This window comes from Cetorhinus maximus, chromosome 26 (assembly GCF_964194155.1).
Source record: "Cetorhinus maximus chromosome 26, sCetMax3.hap1.1, whole genome shotgun sequence".
NCBI lineage: Eukaryota > Metazoa > Chordata > Chondrichthyes > Lamniformes > Cetorhinidae > Cetorhinus > Cetorhinus maximus.
The window spans coordinates 17,095,299-17,115,278 of record NC_135904.1 but is presented as its reverse complement, the minus strand read 5'-3'; the positions used below and the strand labels follow the sequence as shown (position 1 = coordinate 17,115,278).

General features: G+C 44.7%; 2 protein-coding genes across 3 annotated transcripts in view; both read left to right on the top strand.

Moving 5' to 3' along the window:
* Positions 1-3,172, top strand: part of myo5c (myosin VC) — a 101,516-nt gene extending 98,344 nt beyond the window's left edge. For both annotated transcript variants that reach the window (XM_078530251.1, XM_078530250.1), the window contains 3 exons: positions 1,720-1,894; positions 2,590-2,670; positions 2,840-3,172. In XM_078530251.1, the coding sequence (XP_078386377.1) occupies positions 1,720-1,894; positions 2,590-2,670; positions 2,840-2,992 (409 nt within the window). In that variant the 3' untranslated portion in view covers positions 2,993-3,172. The remainder of the gene's footprint in view (positions 1-1,719; positions 1,895-2,589; positions 2,671-2,839) is intronic.
* A 13,325-nt stretch (positions 3,173-16,497) lies between these two features.
* The window catches only part of gnb5b (guanine nucleotide binding protein (G protein), beta 5b), an 81,307-nt gene continuing 77,824 nt past the window's right edge, over positions 16,498-19,980 (top strand). The window contains exons 1-2 of the mRNA XM_078530266.1: positions 16,498-16,542; positions 17,901-18,043. Coding sequence (XP_078386392.1) covers positions 17,918-18,043 — 126 coding nt within the window. The 5' untranslated portion in view covers positions 16,498-16,542; positions 17,901-17,917. The remainder of the gene's footprint in view (positions 16,543-17,900; positions 18,044-19,980) is intronic.

Here is a 19,980-nt window from a genome sequence, read left to right as displayed (position 1 = left end):
AGCACTATGGGTGTACCTACACCACATGGACTGCAATGGTTCAAGAAGGCAGCTCACCAACAACTTTTCAAGGGCAGTTAGGGATGGGCAATAAATGCTGGCCTAGCCAGTGGTGCCCACATCCCATGAAAGATTTTTTTTTTAAAAGTTCACAATCTCAGGACATTCCAAAGTGCTCTATAACCAATTCAAATATTTTTGAATTCTCGCTACTTTTGTAACCTAGGGAAACACAGCAACCAATTTGCACACAACAAGATCTCAGAATCAGCAATGAGATTAAATGACCTTATTATCTGTTTTAGTGGTGTTGGTATTATGACACAGCCAATGATAAGGGCTGAGTTGTTCAAATTCCAGAAGGATACTTAAAATAACTGTCATAATCCATTTTTACAATTTGTATGTTTCGAGATGCAGGCTTTTGAATTCAATAGTAATAAGACCACCAAGTCTCAAAAGGTTTTTTTTTTACAAAACTATATTAAACATGTATTAATATAAGAAAACTTGTTAGCATCTACACATGTCTACAAAATTACTGCTTTAATAACTACAAAAATCCCCTCATTAATCTGACTCTCAGTTACACCCCCATTAAGGCAACAGTAAAACTCATAGATTTTAAAAGACCCCAGGCAAAGCAAATTTGACCTTACGAATTCAAAATGAGGTTCCTTGCAGACACAGTTGCAGATGTACAGGCTGGTTAGATCTTAAAGGCCTCTGATCTACACACACAAACTCCTTTCTGTTTATACCTAGCTTTTCCCTTGAATGTAAATTTTCCATTATATCCTAGGATTTTAACTTCACATCTTCTAACAATAACATTTTCATCCCACCAATTTTATTAGTAATATAAACACATTGCTTGGCGTCTCCCAGCTGGGTGCAAGATTTCACCAATTGTTTTGAATGGTTTATTTGAAAATCCAAATTGGCCCCTTGACCACCTATGTTTCTAAACTCCTCCATGTTTATCTAATTACTATTTCAAACCTACTTCTTTCTATACATCAAAGCACCCAGACTAACTGGCTTTAATCCAATTAAGACACACAAACATAGACAGACACCACTAAACTCTATTTTAAAAAAGTAATTTCCAATAACATTATAAACATTAATCTCTTCATGACAGTTGGTTGATGAATAAATGTTAGCCAGGTCACCAAAAGAAACTCCCCTGCTCTTCTTCAAACCATGCGAATGATTTTATATTTACCTACCATTTCTTATCTATCTATCTGAAGGGTTGCTAAAATAAATCACTGAATGACACCTACTGCAATACCCAGAGGTGTGAATTACATAAGAAAGAATATATTTTCTGTAAACACTAATTCTAACTTGCATTCTATTTGTGTAGTACACAACCCAATTAAGGTAATAATTTACATGCAGGAATAAAGCACTTTTGCCACCAACTTGGATGTCTGTCATCAGGAGAGGAGGCTGAAGGAAAGGCGGAAATGTGTCCAGAACATTAAACTTGCAAATTTAAAAGGCATCTTATTAAAATAATGGAGATCATGTTAATCTCATTCTGTGTGTATTAAATTGAGTTATTTGCAATGTAAATTTAGTTCAGCATAATTCAAACCGGTGTGATTGTTTGATATTTTGAATCTATAATGGCCTTGTCCCAGTTATCAGTAATTTATGATGTCTGGTTCGGTATATCTTTAATGAATGATTTCTTTATTCTTGACACAGGTGTAATATTAGTTACTTAGAAGAGTGGCTGAAGGATAAGAACATGCAGAGTAGCAATGCCAAAGAGACCCTGGAGCCACTCTCACAGGCTGCCTGGCTACTTCAGGTCAACAAGACAACAGACAGTGATGTGAAAGAAATATGCAACAGATGTTCATCCCTCTCAGCTGTGCAGGTCTGATTTTAGCTTTCAATATTTCTGGTTGACCGCTCATGATTGTTGTCAGACAAATTTTCATTCTTTCGTCTCTCTCTCTCTCTCTCTCTTACTTTCTCCAAATGCTCTCTACTCTCTCATCTCTCCTGTCTCAATCTCTATATTTCTGATTGGACCATTAGATCTGAAGAAGAGTCATACGGACTCGAAACGTTAACTCTGTTTCTCACTCCACAGATGCTGCCAGACCTACTGAGTTTTTCCAGCACTTTCTGTTTTTATTTCAGATTTCCAGCATCTGCAGTATTTTGCTTTTATCATAGTACTTCCATGCTGAATGGTTAACACCTTTATAGGTTATTTTTAGCGTATCTTCACGCACACGTTTTTTTTCCCTTTGGGGAATAGTGGGGAGGTGGTGGAAGGATTCCCAAGCTGATTATCAGCCTATTGAACTACCTCATGAGTGCTCCTTCCATGGCCAACAAGTCCTGGCATTGGACTTGAACCCAGAGGTAGGGGCACTACCACTGTGCCACAACCACTGTGCCACAACCACTGCGCCACAACCACTGCGCCACAACCACTGCGCCACAACCACTGCGCCACAACCACTGCGCCACAACCACTGTGCCACAAGACCTCCACCTTTATGTTTAAGGGAGCTTCTTATGTGGAATTTCTGCCCATGTTTCAATACTTTATTTCAACAGATTGTCAAGATTTTGAATTCCTATACACCAATAGATGACTTTGAGAAACGTTTGGCTCCATCCTTTGTGCGGAAAGTTCAGGTGAGTAAAAATAATACTTTGAGGTTAAACTTAATTTCATAATCTGCGCACAAGAAGGAAGAGGACAGTATCTGAAAGCCAAGGCTCAAGCAGGGGTTTGGAGAGAGAAGTAAAGGGAAAAGCTATAAATTATTAAAAAGTAAAACCCATTGTTCTTATTTTCTTTTAGGCACAACTGAACAGTCGTGGCGATGGATCAACGTTAATAATTGATGCCAAATATCGTTTTCAAGTGACTTTTCCATTCAGCCCATCTCCACAGGCGCTGGAGACAATCCAGATCCCCAACAGCTTCAAACTAAACTTCCTTACCAGGATATGACGCATGCTACTGTATAGAATTTTTGTGGTAAACTTTGAAGATGAGAGTTATAAAAATTAATACCAAAGACATTGTTGGCCTGGATTTTGGAGATTGGGCGTTTATTCATTTTTTTCCCCCTCAAATGCCAAAATTAATTAGTTATTTGAGTATAAGTACATTTTTATATTATGCATTTTTTTTAAAATGCAGTCTATTTTAACAAAATATTGAACATATTCAGTTTTGATTGGCTGCTCTTACAAGTACAGTATTTAATTGTTCTAAAAGTTTCATGGAGTATTTGACAAGTGGCTGCAGACTTAAGTTGCATAACGTTTTGTATAGCGATGATGCTTTTCATACCGTTGATAAGAAATTATTCCCCCAACAATATGTACTAGTGGTTTTAAAAAAATGGTTTGAGCTATGCAGGTTCTAAAATGCTGAGCTTTTTAAACTATAGATAGAAAAGTAATGCATGTTTAGAATCAAAGAAAATAAAAGGAAAACTGCGTAATGAACCTATTTATCAGGACATTGATTCCTGTGTACAGAATATATTTTAACTTTATATTATGAGTGTTGTTCAAAAAAGCCAAATAAATAAATATACCGACAATGTCTCATTTCTGTGTGAAGTTTCACAGCACATTGTAAAATTGGGAAAAAAAACTTTTTTATCACGAGTTATCAATGCATTGCTTTTTATAAACTTGAGAAAAGATTGTGCCTATGGCCTTCCTGAGGAGATATAACTCACAGCCTATAGTGAGACAGTCCCCTCCTTTTACTGTATTCCATCTGATCTGACCCACCCCATTGTACAAGGCTACCCACAACTAAATGTCACCCTATAGGCTTGGATCTGTCTGCACTGTACAGTTTTCCCCATGTTGTGAATTATTGCTGTTCCCCAATTTGTGAGCAGGAGTTCAAATGCAATTTGCTGATCAGCCAGTTCCCTTTCCTGGTTTCAACTATCTTTTTGTACGCTGGTAAACGACATAGTGGCCTGCATCAAGGTTTGAAAAGAATTCTGCAAGGTGAAACTAGATTTAAAGTACCCATTTTGTAATCAAAGTGCTTTTTAACTGTACCAGACTGGAGTCACTCATTCTCCTGTGTTCAGATCTGGTTTTGCCTCAAAATGAAAACTTCTAGTTGACTTTGTGAGGAAATAATCAGTCATTTGCGACTAACCTGCAATGATTATAATTGTACTGGTCATAACACTCGAGCAACGAGTTGGATTTGTAACTCATTAATGCCATACAGCTGTCAAAAAAAGTATTTATCAAATTATAGTACAAATGTTGTATGTATACAATGATGATGTGTTACAAAATGCTAATTCTTTGAGGCAAGCTAATTGTTGACTGCAATCTGAGAACAATTTTCAATGATGCATTCACTCCCATGGATCATCTGGTCCCTCTTTCACCTGGACATTACCTAGCACTACGATGCCACTTACTTTAACCACCTAACCTGTGAACTATATGTCAATAATATTTCAGTACAACATAACAGTTTACAATTTAGAACAGTTCAGTTACGTAGTCTTGAAGATTTGTTTTGCTTTGAGCTTTCATCAGGTTTTGCTTGTTTTCATCCTGAACAGAAGTGATACAAGGGTAACTATCGCCCATCAAGATCATTGCTGGTGCTTCACTGTCAATCTGCTGATAAACCTCATAGCTGCAATGATTATTTTATATGTTAGCCTGAGCTCAGTGGTAACACTCTCATCTCTTAGGTTGGAAGCTTGTGGATTCAAGCCTTACTCCAGAGACTTTGTCACGTAATCTATGCTGACAATTCCTTGCAGTTCTGTGGGGGACCATGGTGAGATGTTGAATCAAGGTCCAGTCTACCCTCTCAGGTGGATGTAAAAGATCCCATGGCACTGGGATCCCATGGCACTGCCTAAGAACAGGAAGTTCTCATTGTGTCCTGGCCAACATTTATCCCTCAGAACAAGACCAAAACAGATTACCTGGTCACTTATTTCATTGTTATTTGCAAGACTTGGTGTGTGATTTGGCAATTTTTATGACATTGTAATTGTAACAGCACTTCAAAATACTTCATTGGCTGTGAAGTGCTGTGGGAAATCTCCTGAAAGGTGCTATATAAATCCAAGTTCTTTCTTAAATACAGTTGTATTTTCTGACATGAACCTGGCCTTAATTAAAATTCTTCTTTTATAATATTCATTTATCTATTGTTGTTATTTAATACAAAACATGCTTATGATCGAGTAAATGGTTGTAGATCTATAGTAACGTTGAAATTGTAGAGTTTTTTTTAAAGAAAGTAATGGAGTTTTAGCAGATGTCTGAAAATTAGACTGTGTCTGGTTGCTTTGTGCTGTGACATTGTAACTATGTTGGTGAAGATTTCCTTTGTTCAGTATTCTTAAAAGAATTTGATTGAGTTGGCTAGAAATGTCAAACAGGAAGATTGTCATGACTGCATTTACTATGTTGCAAGACAGAGAGGAAGTTTTGCTGACACATTAGATAACCATAGCTGTATGTGTTACTTAAATACCACAAAATATCTACTCTCAAACTGTTCTGAATAAACTGCTAACATTGAGAATTTTGAACGAGAAAGACTGTTCAGTGCACTTTGCCCATTATCCACATCTTCAATCAGCTTCACCACAGATCTTTTTTCCCCCCTGCTACTTCCAGACTATCAGAAATAAGTTCTGTTGAAGGGTCATGAGGACTCGAAACGTCGACTCTTCTTCTCCGCCGTTGCTGCCAGACCTGCTGAGTTTTTCCAGGTAATTCTGTTTTTGTATCAGAAATAAGCCTGTACCCTTGTTTGATTGAAATGTGTATGCTTCTTTCTTGAATGCACTAGATGGCAGTATATTCCATTAGTTCATAACTTAGTCTGGAAATGTGTTCCGTAAATTACATTTAGCTCGTGCTTTGCTTAGCTTCCAGCAATCGTATCTCCTGGGTCATTTTTTTGCCCATCTTCATTCCCTGCGTGAAAATTAGATCATGCAACTCCGAATTTATCCTTTTCCCCACCCACCCCCCAAATGAGAAAATAGGTTGAGCACCTTTACAATCTTTTGTTACTGTTGCTACATTCTGCCCCATTCCCTTATGTGAAGTAGCTTGTGATTTAAATACAGCAGTTTCACAAACAAGGATTGTGTGTTACATACAACATCTCTTGTCAAATCAGCAATAGCTCTTTTAACTGAAAAGAATCAAGTATATGGCACTTTTAAGTCCTTTGAAGCTATCACTTGAAACTGTATTTTAATCTGTTGTTCGCACCCATTTTTTTTCAATTTCCTTCAGACTTTTCTCAACATTGTTCAACATATCTCCATTTCTGAAATGTTCCTGTAGGACTATTGAATGTTTCGAAGCTATTGTCTAACTCAAAGCATTGCGCTATCTGCACCTGGGCATATTCAATGCCAGGTGGCCATGACCCATGTTCCCACCATGAAAACATGACATGGCGCTGTATCAAATTTGCCTACAATTCTCCACACGCTCATAAGGATTGGATCTAATGGTAAGAGTACCCTGTAAGAAAGAGCTTGTTTGCAGAGGGAGGTGGGGGGAGACAGTGGCGTAGCAGTGATGTCACCAGATTAGTAATCCAGAGCCCCAGGCTAAGCCTTTGGGGTCACGGGTTCAAAATCTCACCACAGCAGCTGGTGGAATTTAAATTCAATTAAATAACTATGGAATTGAAAGCTGGGCTCAGTATTGGCGACCGTGAAGCAATGACCGATTGTTGTAAAAACCCAGCTGGCTCATTAATGTTCTTTAGGGAAGGAAATCTGCTGTCCCTTACCCAGTCTGACCTACATGTGACTCCAGATCCACATCATGTGGTTAACGCTTAACTGTCCTTTGAAATGGCCTAGCAAGCCACTCAGTTCAAGGGCAATTAGGGATGCGAAGCCATGTTCTTTGGGAACTGGGCTGACCGATCCTTTGTCCCCTTCACCGTCAGGGCTGACGGCCTGAAGGTGCTGGGGATATGGTTCGGAGGGACCGGGGCATGCGTCAGAAACTGGAAGGAGCGAGAGTCTATGGTGAAAAGAAAACTGGGCATGTGGGGGCGACACTCCCTCTCCATTGCGGGTAAGAACCCGTTCATCAGGTGTGAGGCACTCTCGCTGTTGCTGTACGTGGTGCAGGTCTGGCCTATTCCACACTCCTGCGCGATGGTGATCACCCAAGCCATCTTTCACTTTATCTGGAGGTTGAAAATGGATCGTGTTCACAGGGACACGGTATGCAAGCCTCTAGATAAGGGGGGAAAAAATGTGCCCAACATCGCCCTCATACTGATGGCCACCTTTGTGTGCGGCTGCATCAAGCTGTGCGTAGACCCTCGGTATGCAAACATCAAGTGTCACTACGTGCTGAGGTTCTACCTGACCCCGGTGTTGCGAAGGATGGGTCTGGCCATGCTGTCGCGGAACGCTCCAAGTAGTTGGACCATGTATCTCTCGTGGAAAAATTTATGCAGAGAAACACCTTTGAGCACAAGTCCATCAGGCAGTGGTCGGCATGTAACGTCTTAGAGGCCCTGAGGGAAAAGGAGAGGGTGGATCCTGTGGGATGGTTCCCCGAGCAGACTGTCAAAGTCATTTGGCAGAATGCCTCATTGCCAGAACTTTCCAACAAGCATCAAGATGTAGCTTGGCTGGTGGTGAGAAAGGCCCTCCCCGTCAGATCCTTCCTACACGCCAGGAGTCTCACCCTCTCTACATGTTGCCCTTGAGGTGGCTGTGGTGGGGACGAGACCGTTGTTCACCTCCTTGCGGATTGTGCCTTTGCAAAGAAGGTCTGGAGAGAGATGCAGTGGTTTTTGTCAAGGTTCATCCCGAGCAGCTCTGTGACACAGGACTCTGTGCTCTACGGGCTGTTCCCAGGGACACACACCGAGACAAACTCGGTGAAAGATGCTCTTTGGTCTGCCTGAAACTTGTTGGTCTTCCAGCGCAAAGAGTTGTCCCCGACCGAGTGTTGCAGACTGGCATATTCCAAAGTCCGGGACTACGAGCTGAGGGACACATTAAAGCTTGGGGCAGCCGCCGCAAAGGCACAATGGGGAAGGGTCTCTGTCTAAGACCTTTCTGCCACAGTGCACCGAGGGGCTGGGAACTGTTGAGAGCCCCTCGGGCTGTACAGCTCAAAATGAATGTCTGCAGTGAATACTAATTATGTTATAATTGTATTGAAGAACCTCAGAGTGCAACATGCTGTATGTTGATAACTCCAATACCATTGTCTGATTGTCTGTAATGACCATATTGAAATGATTGTAATATTCATTGTATTGATGCACCTCGTGATCCAGGTGTAAAAGTTGAATTTGATTGCACTTTTTGTGATGGCGATTTTGAAATGTTTTGTAATGTTCTTCCTGATATTTTATCAATAAAGTATATTTTTAAATAAAAAAAAATTAGGGATGTGCAACAAATGCTGGCTTGTCAGCGACGCCCACATACTATGAAAGAATTTTTTTTAAAAACAGTGCAGAAGAGTTAAATCAGTTCCTGTCTAAGATACAGAGTCCCATGATGATTGACCACTTTGTGAAGGAAGGATTAAATGTTGCTGAAAATTACCAACACAAGTTGAGTAAGACATTTGATTTGGGTTTGAAACTAGCCATATTTTTTTGGAAGGTGGTTTGACAGTATCTAGTTTCAAGCTCTATGGACCTGGCCCCACTTCTCTCTTGCTCGAGGTGTCAGCTGTGGCTCAGTTCATAGCACCCTCGCCTTTGAATCAGAGGGTTGTGGGTTCATGTCCCACTCCCGGAAACCAAGAACTGTGATTGTACTCGAAAGAGTTGCAATCTGTGACTGTTGATAACTTGAAAGAGTTTCTCTCTTGCTCTCCAACACTGACTGGTTCTTTACCCTTTTATTCAGCCAATCAAATTATTACACTTGCAGCGTGTGCAGACTTGCTTTTAACTGGAACAGATGGAACATCATTTATCAGACGAGCTGGTTACCTTCTCAACGGGTATCATTTACATTCCTAATTTAATGATCAGCTGTTGACTTGGACCATTTACATGATTGGCCTCCAGAGTCAGTAATTATTGCCAGGATGACCAATCCAAAAAGCCAAGAGGAGAGAATCTACGCTATTGGTGGGTTTGCGACTCTGGCATTATGTATTCAGTGATTCATTCAGGGATTAGTAGTCCAAGGACTGTCTTGCTTCCTGATGATATAGGGCCAGTCAACACTGAGTTGAAACTGAGGTAACCTTCATAATGAGATTGTCTTATAGTCTTAGACTCCAAGGGCAGGATGTTGGGTCCAATATGGGGACAGGAGCAGGAGGGGAGTTCCCCAATGCTAGCAAGAAAGCTGATTCCCCGCTGCAGTCCTTGTTCCTGGCCATTTTCCTGGAAGTGAGGGTTAACTCAATTAAGAGGCCAATTAAGGTCAGTGAGCAGAGGCCAATGGGAACTTTCCAGTGACGGGGTTCACTCTCCACATGGATCTTATCCAGCTGCTGAGGCCATTTCTTTTCAGTTTTGTAAACAGTGCTGAGAGTGTACCTCTGGATGGAAGTGCCCTGTCTCTCTCTCCCTTACCTTGCAACAGCAGACTGCAGCTCATTCTGTTGTAATGATAGTAGCATCTATGTGCCGAGCACTGGGGACAACCCCAATAGTTAAATTCACTGCTGATTGTACTGTGCTCACTATACTAGTTTTTGTCTTTTGACAGTAATTGGTAATATAGAGGCAGATTTTCGGTTGTTTTAAATGTTTGATGGGGGATCTTTTCTGTAGAGTATAAGTTCCTACTGAAACTGTGTTTAGTTAATGTTGCTTTTACTTTGTGTGTTACAGTAAAAGTCTTAAAACTTGAAATCTTATTAGGCAGTTCCTTTAGTTGAACCATCAGGAACTTTGGGAAACCGTAACAGTGTTTCCCAAAGATCTCAGCAAAACAAGTTATGCCACATTCTGGTCTATGGATCATTTAGATGTGACTTACTGTAATCCAGTTTTAATCCTTTAATGCACATAAAACACACACATTTGAAATGTCTTGAAGACATTTGGCTGATAAATTGGACTCTGTTGCCACCATAGTTTTGGTGCTATGAATTCCACTTGTTACCAAAACAGCATCCATTCCACCTGCACACAAAGACCCCGATCTTGCTGAGGGCATTGGCAGGGAATTGGGAACCTGCACAGAAGCATGCAACATTAGTCAGCTGATAATGCCGTTGTTGACCTTGCTAGTACAGTTAACCCTGTCTCTTAAATACGCACAGTTCAACATATGCATTCAGCTCAGGAAGGACCCACTGCCCCCACCCTCCACCTGTCCTATGCAAAGGAATCAAAAATAGCTTGCTAGTTTATTTCTACTGGCTCTGTTTGAGTTTGTTGAGGTTCTGGGTGGATTGCAGAGTTGGTTAAAGTTGGTGAAGTCGACAATGAGTAGTGCTGTGCAAGATGAAGGTCTTGGTTCAGACCTCAAGAGTTCTAGTCAGGTCTCTTGTTCCCAGTCATGGAGGCTATAGTTGTAATCCCATTTGGTCTGCAGCATGAGATGAAGCAGAGACAGAAGAGAAGAGGACAAGGTGCTCATAGTGCGAGGAGGAGATGTAGAAGGGCCCTCAGCAGGAAGTCTTACCAACCTAAAGCCTTCCAGGAGCACCTCACTTCACTGCAACTAAGTCGAGAATAGCGTGTCCTTTATCTGCACTTTACAGTGCTCGCAGAACTCTCCCACCCCTTGCAACTAGACCTGCAGTCTCAGAACAGGGTGAGGACGGCACTTTCAGTGGCTGTGAAGGTGGTCCTGAATTTCTTTGCACCGGGATACTTCCAGGCTGGGACAGGCAATGCCTGGAAAATCTCCCAGTTTGCTGTCCATCGCTGCAAGAAAGAGGTGACAGGTGCTCTTTATGCCTGCAGAGGGGAGTTCATTATGTTCTCTCCGAACAGCGGGAAGCGGGGGAACATGCATCTGGCTCTGTCAGGATAGCAGGCTTCCTCAGGATGAAGGGTGTCACAACTAGAACGAATACAAGTCGCTGAATTTGCAATTGGTATGCGACCACATTCCGTCATTTCCACTCCTCTCTCTGCTCATAAATCTTTCACCAGCCGCTTTCAGCACCTGCTCCAGTCAGAATTCTTTTTGCCTTTCAGAAGTGCAAGTTGGTGTTAAGTGGTGTTGGCTTCACACCGACTGGAGATGTGCAGCAGAGTGCTTAATGCTGGGCAGCGCGCCACTGCCCTTTCAATCAGTTTCATGTGTTATCTGCATCGCTACAAACAGGGGCAAGTTAATCACACATTGGGGTCCCTGCACACAATGACCAGTCTTATGCAATGTCTTCTCCAGTTGCTATGAATGCAGCCCTGTGTCAGATGGGTGTGTTCAGGCAGGGAGAAGGTGATCATGCAGAGAAAACCCACGGGCTGGATTGTGGGCCCGGGAGCGGCTGCAAAACGGTCCACCTCCCACGATCAGGCCCCGACCACGATCCCGTGCTGCCGGGCCGATTAAGGCCCACCCAGCGTGAAACCCGGTGCTGGCCAAGCAGGGGTAGGGGGGCGGTGGGGGGAGCCTGTTGGCCGCTGGGTCCAAAGGCGACCCGGCGGCTGGTTTAAAAGTGGCCCAGGCAGCCCCTGGAAGACTGCCCTGGAAGGACGTCTCCTGTACCTTGGCAATGGAGCCGAGTGCATCTGGACACGGCAGGCGGGAGGGCAGGTCGGGTGGGCAATCGGCTGCCCACTTCTCTGATAAGTGCCTCGCCATCCTCTTGGAGGCGGTGGCCGGCAGGAGGGACACCCTTGTCCCCAGGGGTTGGAAGGAGCAGGACACCGCACCTCACCGAGAGGGCATGGGAGGACGTGGCAGCAATGGGGAGCAGCCGTGACGTGGTGCGGCGTTCCTGGGAGCAGTGCTGGAAGCGCTTCAATGACCTGCTGTGCTCAGGAAGGGTGAATATCATGTTAGCGTGGGTCAGTGTGCAGATGTGTTAAGGTCTGCCCCCCAGCCCCCACCCGTGGACATCAGGGATGCTAGAGCATGAGCGCCAACTGTCAGTCATGCCAGAGCTGGCCAAGGGGCTGAGCCCTGGCTGCTTGGACTGAGTGCCTTGTGGCTCGAGGGCCACGACTCGGATGTGCCCTGCAAGGTGCTCCTCAGGTGGGGTTGGCCAGGCTGCAATGGGGCTGCAGGTAGAGAGTGGACTCATCGATGCTCCTCTGTTGTTTCAGGAGAAGACGGCCCACAACAATATTGAAAGGTCACGGACTGGCAGGGGCCCCGCTAGCCTCCTAATCCTTTCCAGATATGAAAAAGATGCCCTGGCGCTCGAGAGCTGGCATGCGCCCTGTGCGGGTGGGGGTGCCAGACGAAGGTAAGAGTGCAGTGCACAGCGGTGAGACTTTAGGTTTGTGCAACCATTTTAGTGTAGTCTCTTCGTTGATGTGACCCTCGAACCTGGAGTCCCCATTGATCATTGGAAGACGAGGGCACCGTGATGCAGGTCTCCATGGTCTCACCAGGGTACCTGGCATGTACAGTGACAGGGTGATGACTTTAACTAATGACATGTCCTTGTTCCCCTTTTAGGTTCGCCAGCAGGTGTGTGCCCTGTGGACCCCACAAGGCCACCCCTGACACCAGAGGACTACTGAGCCCCTATTGCACCCACGTCACACCCGCTCTCTGAAGCAGGCACCAACGCAGATACCAACACCTCGGTGGGCATTATATCGGTGGCTCGTATCTTGGTGCACATTAGTCAGGGCACTTTACACTCGCTTGAGGTGCAGGCGGAGGCAGAGAGTGCCCAGGGCGCCAGCAGTCGGAGGACTGCCAGGGACCAGGATGATGCTCAATCGAAGGCTGATGATGAGCCTCTGGAGTCGTCCATTAGATGGCAGATGCTGGATGTCCAGCAAGATGTGTGGGAGGGTCTGGCAGAGATCCATGAGGGTCTGCACGCCATGGTCTCTGAGATGGAGGAGTCCATGTGGAGCATCAGCACTGCCCTCATGGCTGAGCGCACTTCCCCCTCCATTGAGAGAGTGGTGACTCATGGAGAGGCAGCTCCAGGAACAGAATGAGGGGTTCCTGGGGTTGCGCTCAGACCTGCAAACCCTCACACAGGCAATGACCTCAGGTGGTCAGTGCCCATGTGGGAGATGGATTGGGCACCCAGTATCCTTGCTAGGTGCCCGTCCATCAATGGTGAGCAGGGATGTCCAGAGTAACCTCACGTTGGCGCATGAGCTGCTTGTCGTCTCTGCGGGCTCCTCTCAGGACACTCTGGATGATGGAAACAGCACCTCCGCCCCTTTGCCAGTGACCATGGCATCTGATGAGGCTGCGATGACTGGGGAGATGCCAGCCATGGCACTGGCCGCTCCCTCCCAGGCAGGGTCAGCACAGGCTCTGCTGGCCAGAGGACGACTGCCAAGGTCATCAAGGCCAATGGGACAGCAGAGTGAGCCGGCTGCCTCCAATGCCAGTGCCAGCGAGGGGGGAGCACCTAGATGTAGCACCCGCAAACATAAGTTGAAGGTACCATGAGCACAAGGGGGTCAGGTCACGGGTGATTTTATATGCATTTATGTTTACTTTATGTATACTGGTCTGGGGTTGAAGACCAGAAACGCTTATGTAAATATTATTGAACTATCAGAATGAGATAGATTGTGTTTTAGTCATCATGGCCTGAGTATGCTTGACCTTTTTATTTCATTGCTGCGGGGAATGCCAGTATGTATTGCTGGACGAAGGTGATTCTGAACTTTATTGCACAGGCACTGAATGTTCTTTGTGTTCAAAGGAAAGGGTCCTTTCGGACATCAGGGATGGAGGCGGCAGCCCTAGCATGCAGGGCTGAAGCTGACCTGAAGCTTAGTTGAAGCAGCGTTGGATCAAGGCATCCCTGGTGTCCCTGCCTCGCTGCAGGTTACTGAGATCGGGCTCCACACCCTCAACGTTCTCCACACGGTGCTCCTCTTCTGACTCACTCCTGGACTAATCCTCTGTGGCCTGTGCAGCTACGTCAAGATCCTCTTCCTCCAGTGGGTCCCCCCTTGCCTGTGCCAGATTGTGGAGGGTGTAGCATGCAACCACTATCAGTGACACCCGCTCTGAGGAGTATTGTAATGCTCCCCCTGAACGATCCAGGCATCAGAAGCGCATCTTGAGAAGATCTATGGTCCTCTCTATCACCGCACTTGTTGGAGGCATGACTTGTATTGTAACACTTCTCTGCCTCTGTTCTTGGGTGGTGGAGAGGTGTCATAAGCCACCTTTTCAACGGATAGTCCTGGTCACCCAGCAGCCATCCATCCAGTCGGGCTGGAGCACTGAAAAGTCTTGGCACCTGGGAGTGTCTCAGGACGTACGTGTCATGGGAGCTGCCTGGGTACCTCGCACAGACTTGCAGAATCTACATCCTGTGGTCACACACTATCTGCACATTCATGGAGTGGAAGCCCTTCCTGTTGATGAAGGCTCCCGGCTGACCCGCTAGCGCCTTATTGGCCACATGTGTGCAGCAGATTGCATCATGGATGCGGGGAACCCAGCAATCGATGCAAAGTCTCTGGCTCTCTCAGCCTGGCTGACCTCGTCTGTATGGAAATGAATAAATGTCAGTACCCGCCTGAACAGAGCTCCAGTCACCAGCTTGACACAACTGTGGACAGCTGATTGGGAGACTCCACATAGATCCCCCACTGAGCCCTGGAAAGAGCTGGAGGCATAGAAGTTGAGGGGAACTGTGACCTTCAGAGCCACTGGCCTGGGGTATCCACCCACACAGTCGGAGCTGATCTCAGGCCCGATCATATGGCAAATGGAAGACATGGTCTCCTTTGAGAGATGGACCCTCCTTCGGCATTGCACCTCAGAAATGTTGAGGTAGCTGTATCACTGCCTGTAAACCCTGGCAGCAGGATAGTGGCATCTTTTGCGGCCCCTTCCGCCTTGGACTTCCTGCTTTGTGCCTGTGCCTCTCCTCCCACAAGTCCCTCCCCTGGATGCTGCACTGGGACACATGGAGTCCTCTCCCCTCTGCCCCTCTCTTCCCCCACAGAGGAGGTGCCTCTAGCAGAGACCACAATCCCCATTCCCAGGGTAAGGGAAGGCTGTCTGATACCTGGAAGGGTCCACACGGTCTGAATCCTCCGGGGGCCCGGCAGACACCAATCAGTCCTGAAATGAGGCCTGGAAATGCTAAGGATGAAGCCCCAAACAGAGACGAGGTTACCAAGTACCAATAAGCAACCAGCAGCGAACCATCTCCAAAACTCCTCACGACTCACACTGGCAACGCTGCTGACCCTTTTTATCCTGCCCCTGGATGAGGTTTTTGAAAATGTCGGCTGGCAGCCTGCCCGCTTTGCCCGTGCGATGAGCGTGAAATCGCGCGGGCAAGGAAAAATCGCCGTCCATTGGCCTTTAGCCAATGGTGGGTGCAGCTCCGGCACCCGCGTGCACCTGCCGACCGAAACATCGCACGAGTGCGCGATGGCGTCGGGGCGCTCACCCGGCATCGTCGCGCGCAATCTTACGCCCAATTGGGTCGGCGCCTGTCCAGCCTGCGGGACATCAAATTCTGCCCCGTGATTTCCACACCAGCAAAACGCAACCCCAGAAATGTATTTTTCTCTGAAATATCCACAAAACATGTTGAGGCTGGGTAAATATGGTATGTTCCCCAGTAAGACTCCATCATGGCTTAAAACACCTGACAATGTATGTTTTTGCCCATGAAACTGGTTGAATAGATACTATATCAAAAAAGGAATGGAAAAAATCACTCTGTGGTTCACATCAAGGGTCCTTAGTATTAACATTTAGCCATTTTAATCTTTTCGGATGCTGACTGGTCTACTTGGTACTTGCAGAACTTTCCTTTTCAGATTTCCAGTATTTGTAATATTTTCCTGTTACTTTCTCTTGTGTCCCAGCATCGAAAATACTCGGTAGCTGGATAAAATATTTGATTAACACCTTTTCTGTGTGACCGTCCTTTTATGCAAATATTCTACCCAACTTTCAATAGCAGTGGGTGTTCAGACCATTCCTGGTGGCTGATATGTCTAAGCTTGTACATTTCAATTCAAATCCATGCTTTTTTTTAAACTTTCTATTTTATAGATGTGAAACTTTAGGGATGATTGACAGTCTTTAAGTGCTGTGTTGTGTGTTTGGCAAACTAAACCATGTGATTAACCTGATGATCCGTTGAAGGACGTCAATGAGATTTAAATCACCTCAACGACTAATAGCTCCAAATATTCTGGAGAGTTGTGAAATGTTTAATACATTTTGCTTTTAGAGTCCTCATGCTTTCTGCGATAAAGTGGGAAGTAATGGAGAATATAAAGTCCTATGTGAAGGTGTCAGTAAAAATATTCAGAATGACCTGTAACCTTTTAAGAAGATTAATAGATGGTTCTTTAGAGTGGATCAGTTTTTCAAATCCTCAGTCTTCCAGGTCCTGACTTCAGCTTCCCATCTACCTTCTTCATACAACAACCAGGTATGTCTGACCTTGACCCTCAATGCTCAAATGTTGGCATTTTACATGCAAATAAATCTTTCAGATGTTCCAGCAAATCTTTAAGAATTATTTGATTTTCAGCTTTAAAAGGCTAGAAAATAACCCATCGTGAGGAAGATCTTCATGGAACCTGAATGACAATTCGAATTGCTAAACCTTATTGGTATTTTACATCTAGTACAGGTTTTAGTTGGTGTTTTCTCTGGGGGGAGAAAGCATTTATAAACTATCCGGAATTGCTGAACATTCTCAGCACCTCTGGCAGCATCTGTGATGATAGAGGCAGGACATAGGTCATTGACCTGAAATGTTAACTCTATTTCCCTCTCTTTCATTGCTGCCTGGCCTTCTGAGTGCTTCCAGCATTTCCTATTTTTTATTTCCGATTTCCAGAATTTGCGGTATTTTGCTTTTGTATAAACGTTAGGATTGGTTGGCAAATTGACCTTCAAAGTGAGGAAGTTAATTGTGTGAGGAGATGGTCTGGTCTGGGCTGGCGTTCTTTTAATAAAGATATCCTTATGTTTACTTTTATGGGATGTGGTTTTATCAAGAAAAACTTAGCAAAATGCGATTGAGTTTTTGAATGGATTGCCTGGCTGTGTTAATGAGGTCAAAGAGAAGGCAGTGTGTGTTTGTCTGTGTGTACGTGTGTGTTTGTCTGTGTGTACATGTGTGTTTGTCTGTGCATACGTGTGTGTTTGTCTGTGCATACGTGTGTGTTTGTCTGTGTGTATGTGTGTGTTTGTCTGTGTGTACGTGTGTGTTTGTCTGTGTGTACGTGTGTGTTTGTCTGTGTGTGCGTGTGTGTTTGTCTGTGTGTACGTGTGTGTTTGTCTGTGTGTACGTGTGTGTTTGTGTGAACGTGTGTGTTTGTGTTTTTGACTGTGTGTACGTGTGTTTGTGTTTTTGACTGTGTGTACGTGTGTTTGTGTGTTTGACTGTGTGTACGTGTGTTTGTGTGTTTGACTGTGTGTACGTGTGTTTGTGTGTTTGACTGTGTGTACGTGTGTTTGTGTGTTTATCTGTGTGCGTGTGTGTTTGTGTGTACGTGTGTGTTTGTGTGCTTGTCTGTGTGTACGTGTGTTTGTCTGTGTATACGTGTGTTTGTGTGTTTGTCTGTGTATACGTGTGTTTGTGTGTTTGTCTGTGTGTACGTGTGTGTTTGTCTGTGTGTACTTGTGTTTGTGTGTTTGTCTGTGTGTACGTGTGTGTTTGTCTGTGTGTACTTGTGCCTGATTGGATAAGGCTGTGCAGATTTGCCATCAGTGATCAAATCTCCTTCTGCTCATCTGCTGCCTCCTCCCTTAATATCCTTTCTCTGTCTGCAATTCCAGGACAGGCTTCCTGAAAGATGTGTGACCAAACGTTTGCTGCAGCGACCTTCGGGCCCTGTGAAAAATGCAAGGAGATCGGACCTTTGCGGAACCTTTACATCAATGAGGAGCAGATCAACTACTGCTCACTGTGTGTTGAAATGGTATGGCACCATGCAATCTACCAAGTTAACCAACATGATTCACAATTCAAATGTATTTTAACAGGTTAGCAGAGGGAACATGAGATTTATTAAACTTAACCAGCATTAATACTCCATAAGCTTACTGCAGGCCTGAACCCCAAACACCTTCGCCTGGACACTAAAGTTGAAAAATTAATGACTCCAAAAAGAAGCCCAGAGAGACTTGCTTCTTCAGGAATGATTACTGAACTTCAATCTGGTGGTTAGTCAGATCTTGATACAGGATTCAAACTCCTTTCACTTTCATGGAATCATACAGCACAGAAGGCTATTCAGCCCATCATGCCTGTGCCTTTGAAAGGGCTATCCAATGAATCCCACTCTACTGCTCTCTCACCATAGCCCTGAAAATGTTTCCATTTCAAATATGTGTCTAAATTCCTACTAAAAGTTACTGTTGACTCTGCTTCCACCACCCTTCAGGTAGTGCATTCTACGCTATCTGATGTATGCAGTGTCAGTGCAGAGTGAAAGCATTTCACATAGGTATTACAGTACAGTGTAACTGTGCACTTAGAAGATTTTATTTACACAGAATTATTGGGATTTGGAATGCAAGACCATTAGTGTCTACTGAAGATGAGTGAATCACTACTTTGGAGGGTGCAACTAACCTCTTCTGGTTCCAGCCAGGCAGAACCTAGTTCACATTGCTTGGCTGCCTGGAACTTTAAGCATCTTTTTAGGAGCGCAATCAGAGAGGGAAGAATCCCTGCTCTCGAAGTATTGAACTCTATGTCAGGTAGGTCTATGAAGTAACATGGAGTCCAACAAACCCCTAAACGTTTGGTGAATCAGATGTGATCATCCATGGAATTACACTCCAAACCCAAACTATAGGAGTGCCATTTCACTTCACTCCTGCCTCAGGTCAGACTGTGATGTCAGACTTACAATGATAGCTTAGCATTGGTGCAAAGTGGAAATTTCTTCATATTGTAATTTTGCCTTAGGAGGGAGGTAGGAAAACACTTCAAGGCCATGGGGAAAGTGTAGGAAAATTAAATTGGGTTTGATAGTTCTGTAGTGAAAACTAATGCCATTGGCTAAATGACTGTCCTGAGTTGCACTTTCCACAATTCTATTTCTCCTGTAAGAATAGAAATTGCCAATGGCAACATAAGCACTTAACATTTTCCTCTAAATAGGCCACTAAATTGTCCTAGGCCCAACCATTCTCTATCTGCTTCATCAATGACTTTCCCTCCATCATAGGGTTAGAAGTGGGGGTGTTCACTGACTGTTACATAGTGTTCAATCCCATTCCTAACTGCTCAGATACTGAAGCAGTCCATGTCTGCATGCAACAAGACCTGGACAACATTCAGGTTTGGGCTGATAAGTGGCAAGTAACGGTCGTGCCACACAACTGCCAGGCAATGACCTTCACCAACAAGAGAGAATCTTATCATCTCCTCTACCATCCTTGAACCCCCTACTATCAACATCCTGAATGTTACCATTGACCAGAGATTTAACTGGTCCAGCCATATAAATACTGTGGCTACAAGAGCAGGTCAGGGACTAGGAATTCTGCAGCGAGAACCTCACCTCCAGACTCCCCCAAGCCTGTTCCATCATTTTGAGGTACAAGGAGTATGATGAAATATTCTGCACTTCCTTGGATGCGTGCAGCCCCAACAACACTCGATAAGCTTGGCACCATCCAGAACAAAGCAGCCCGCTTGATTGGCACTCCATACGCTATCTTAAACATTCACTTGATCCACCACTGGCACACAGTGGCGGTGGTGTGTACCACCTACAAAATGCTTCTTTAACTGTTCTTTAACTGTCACTGGGTCAAAATCATGGAAAACCCTCGCCAACAGCACTGTGGGTACACCTACACCACATGGACTTGGCCATTAACAGGCCCAGGAAGTGGGTGATCG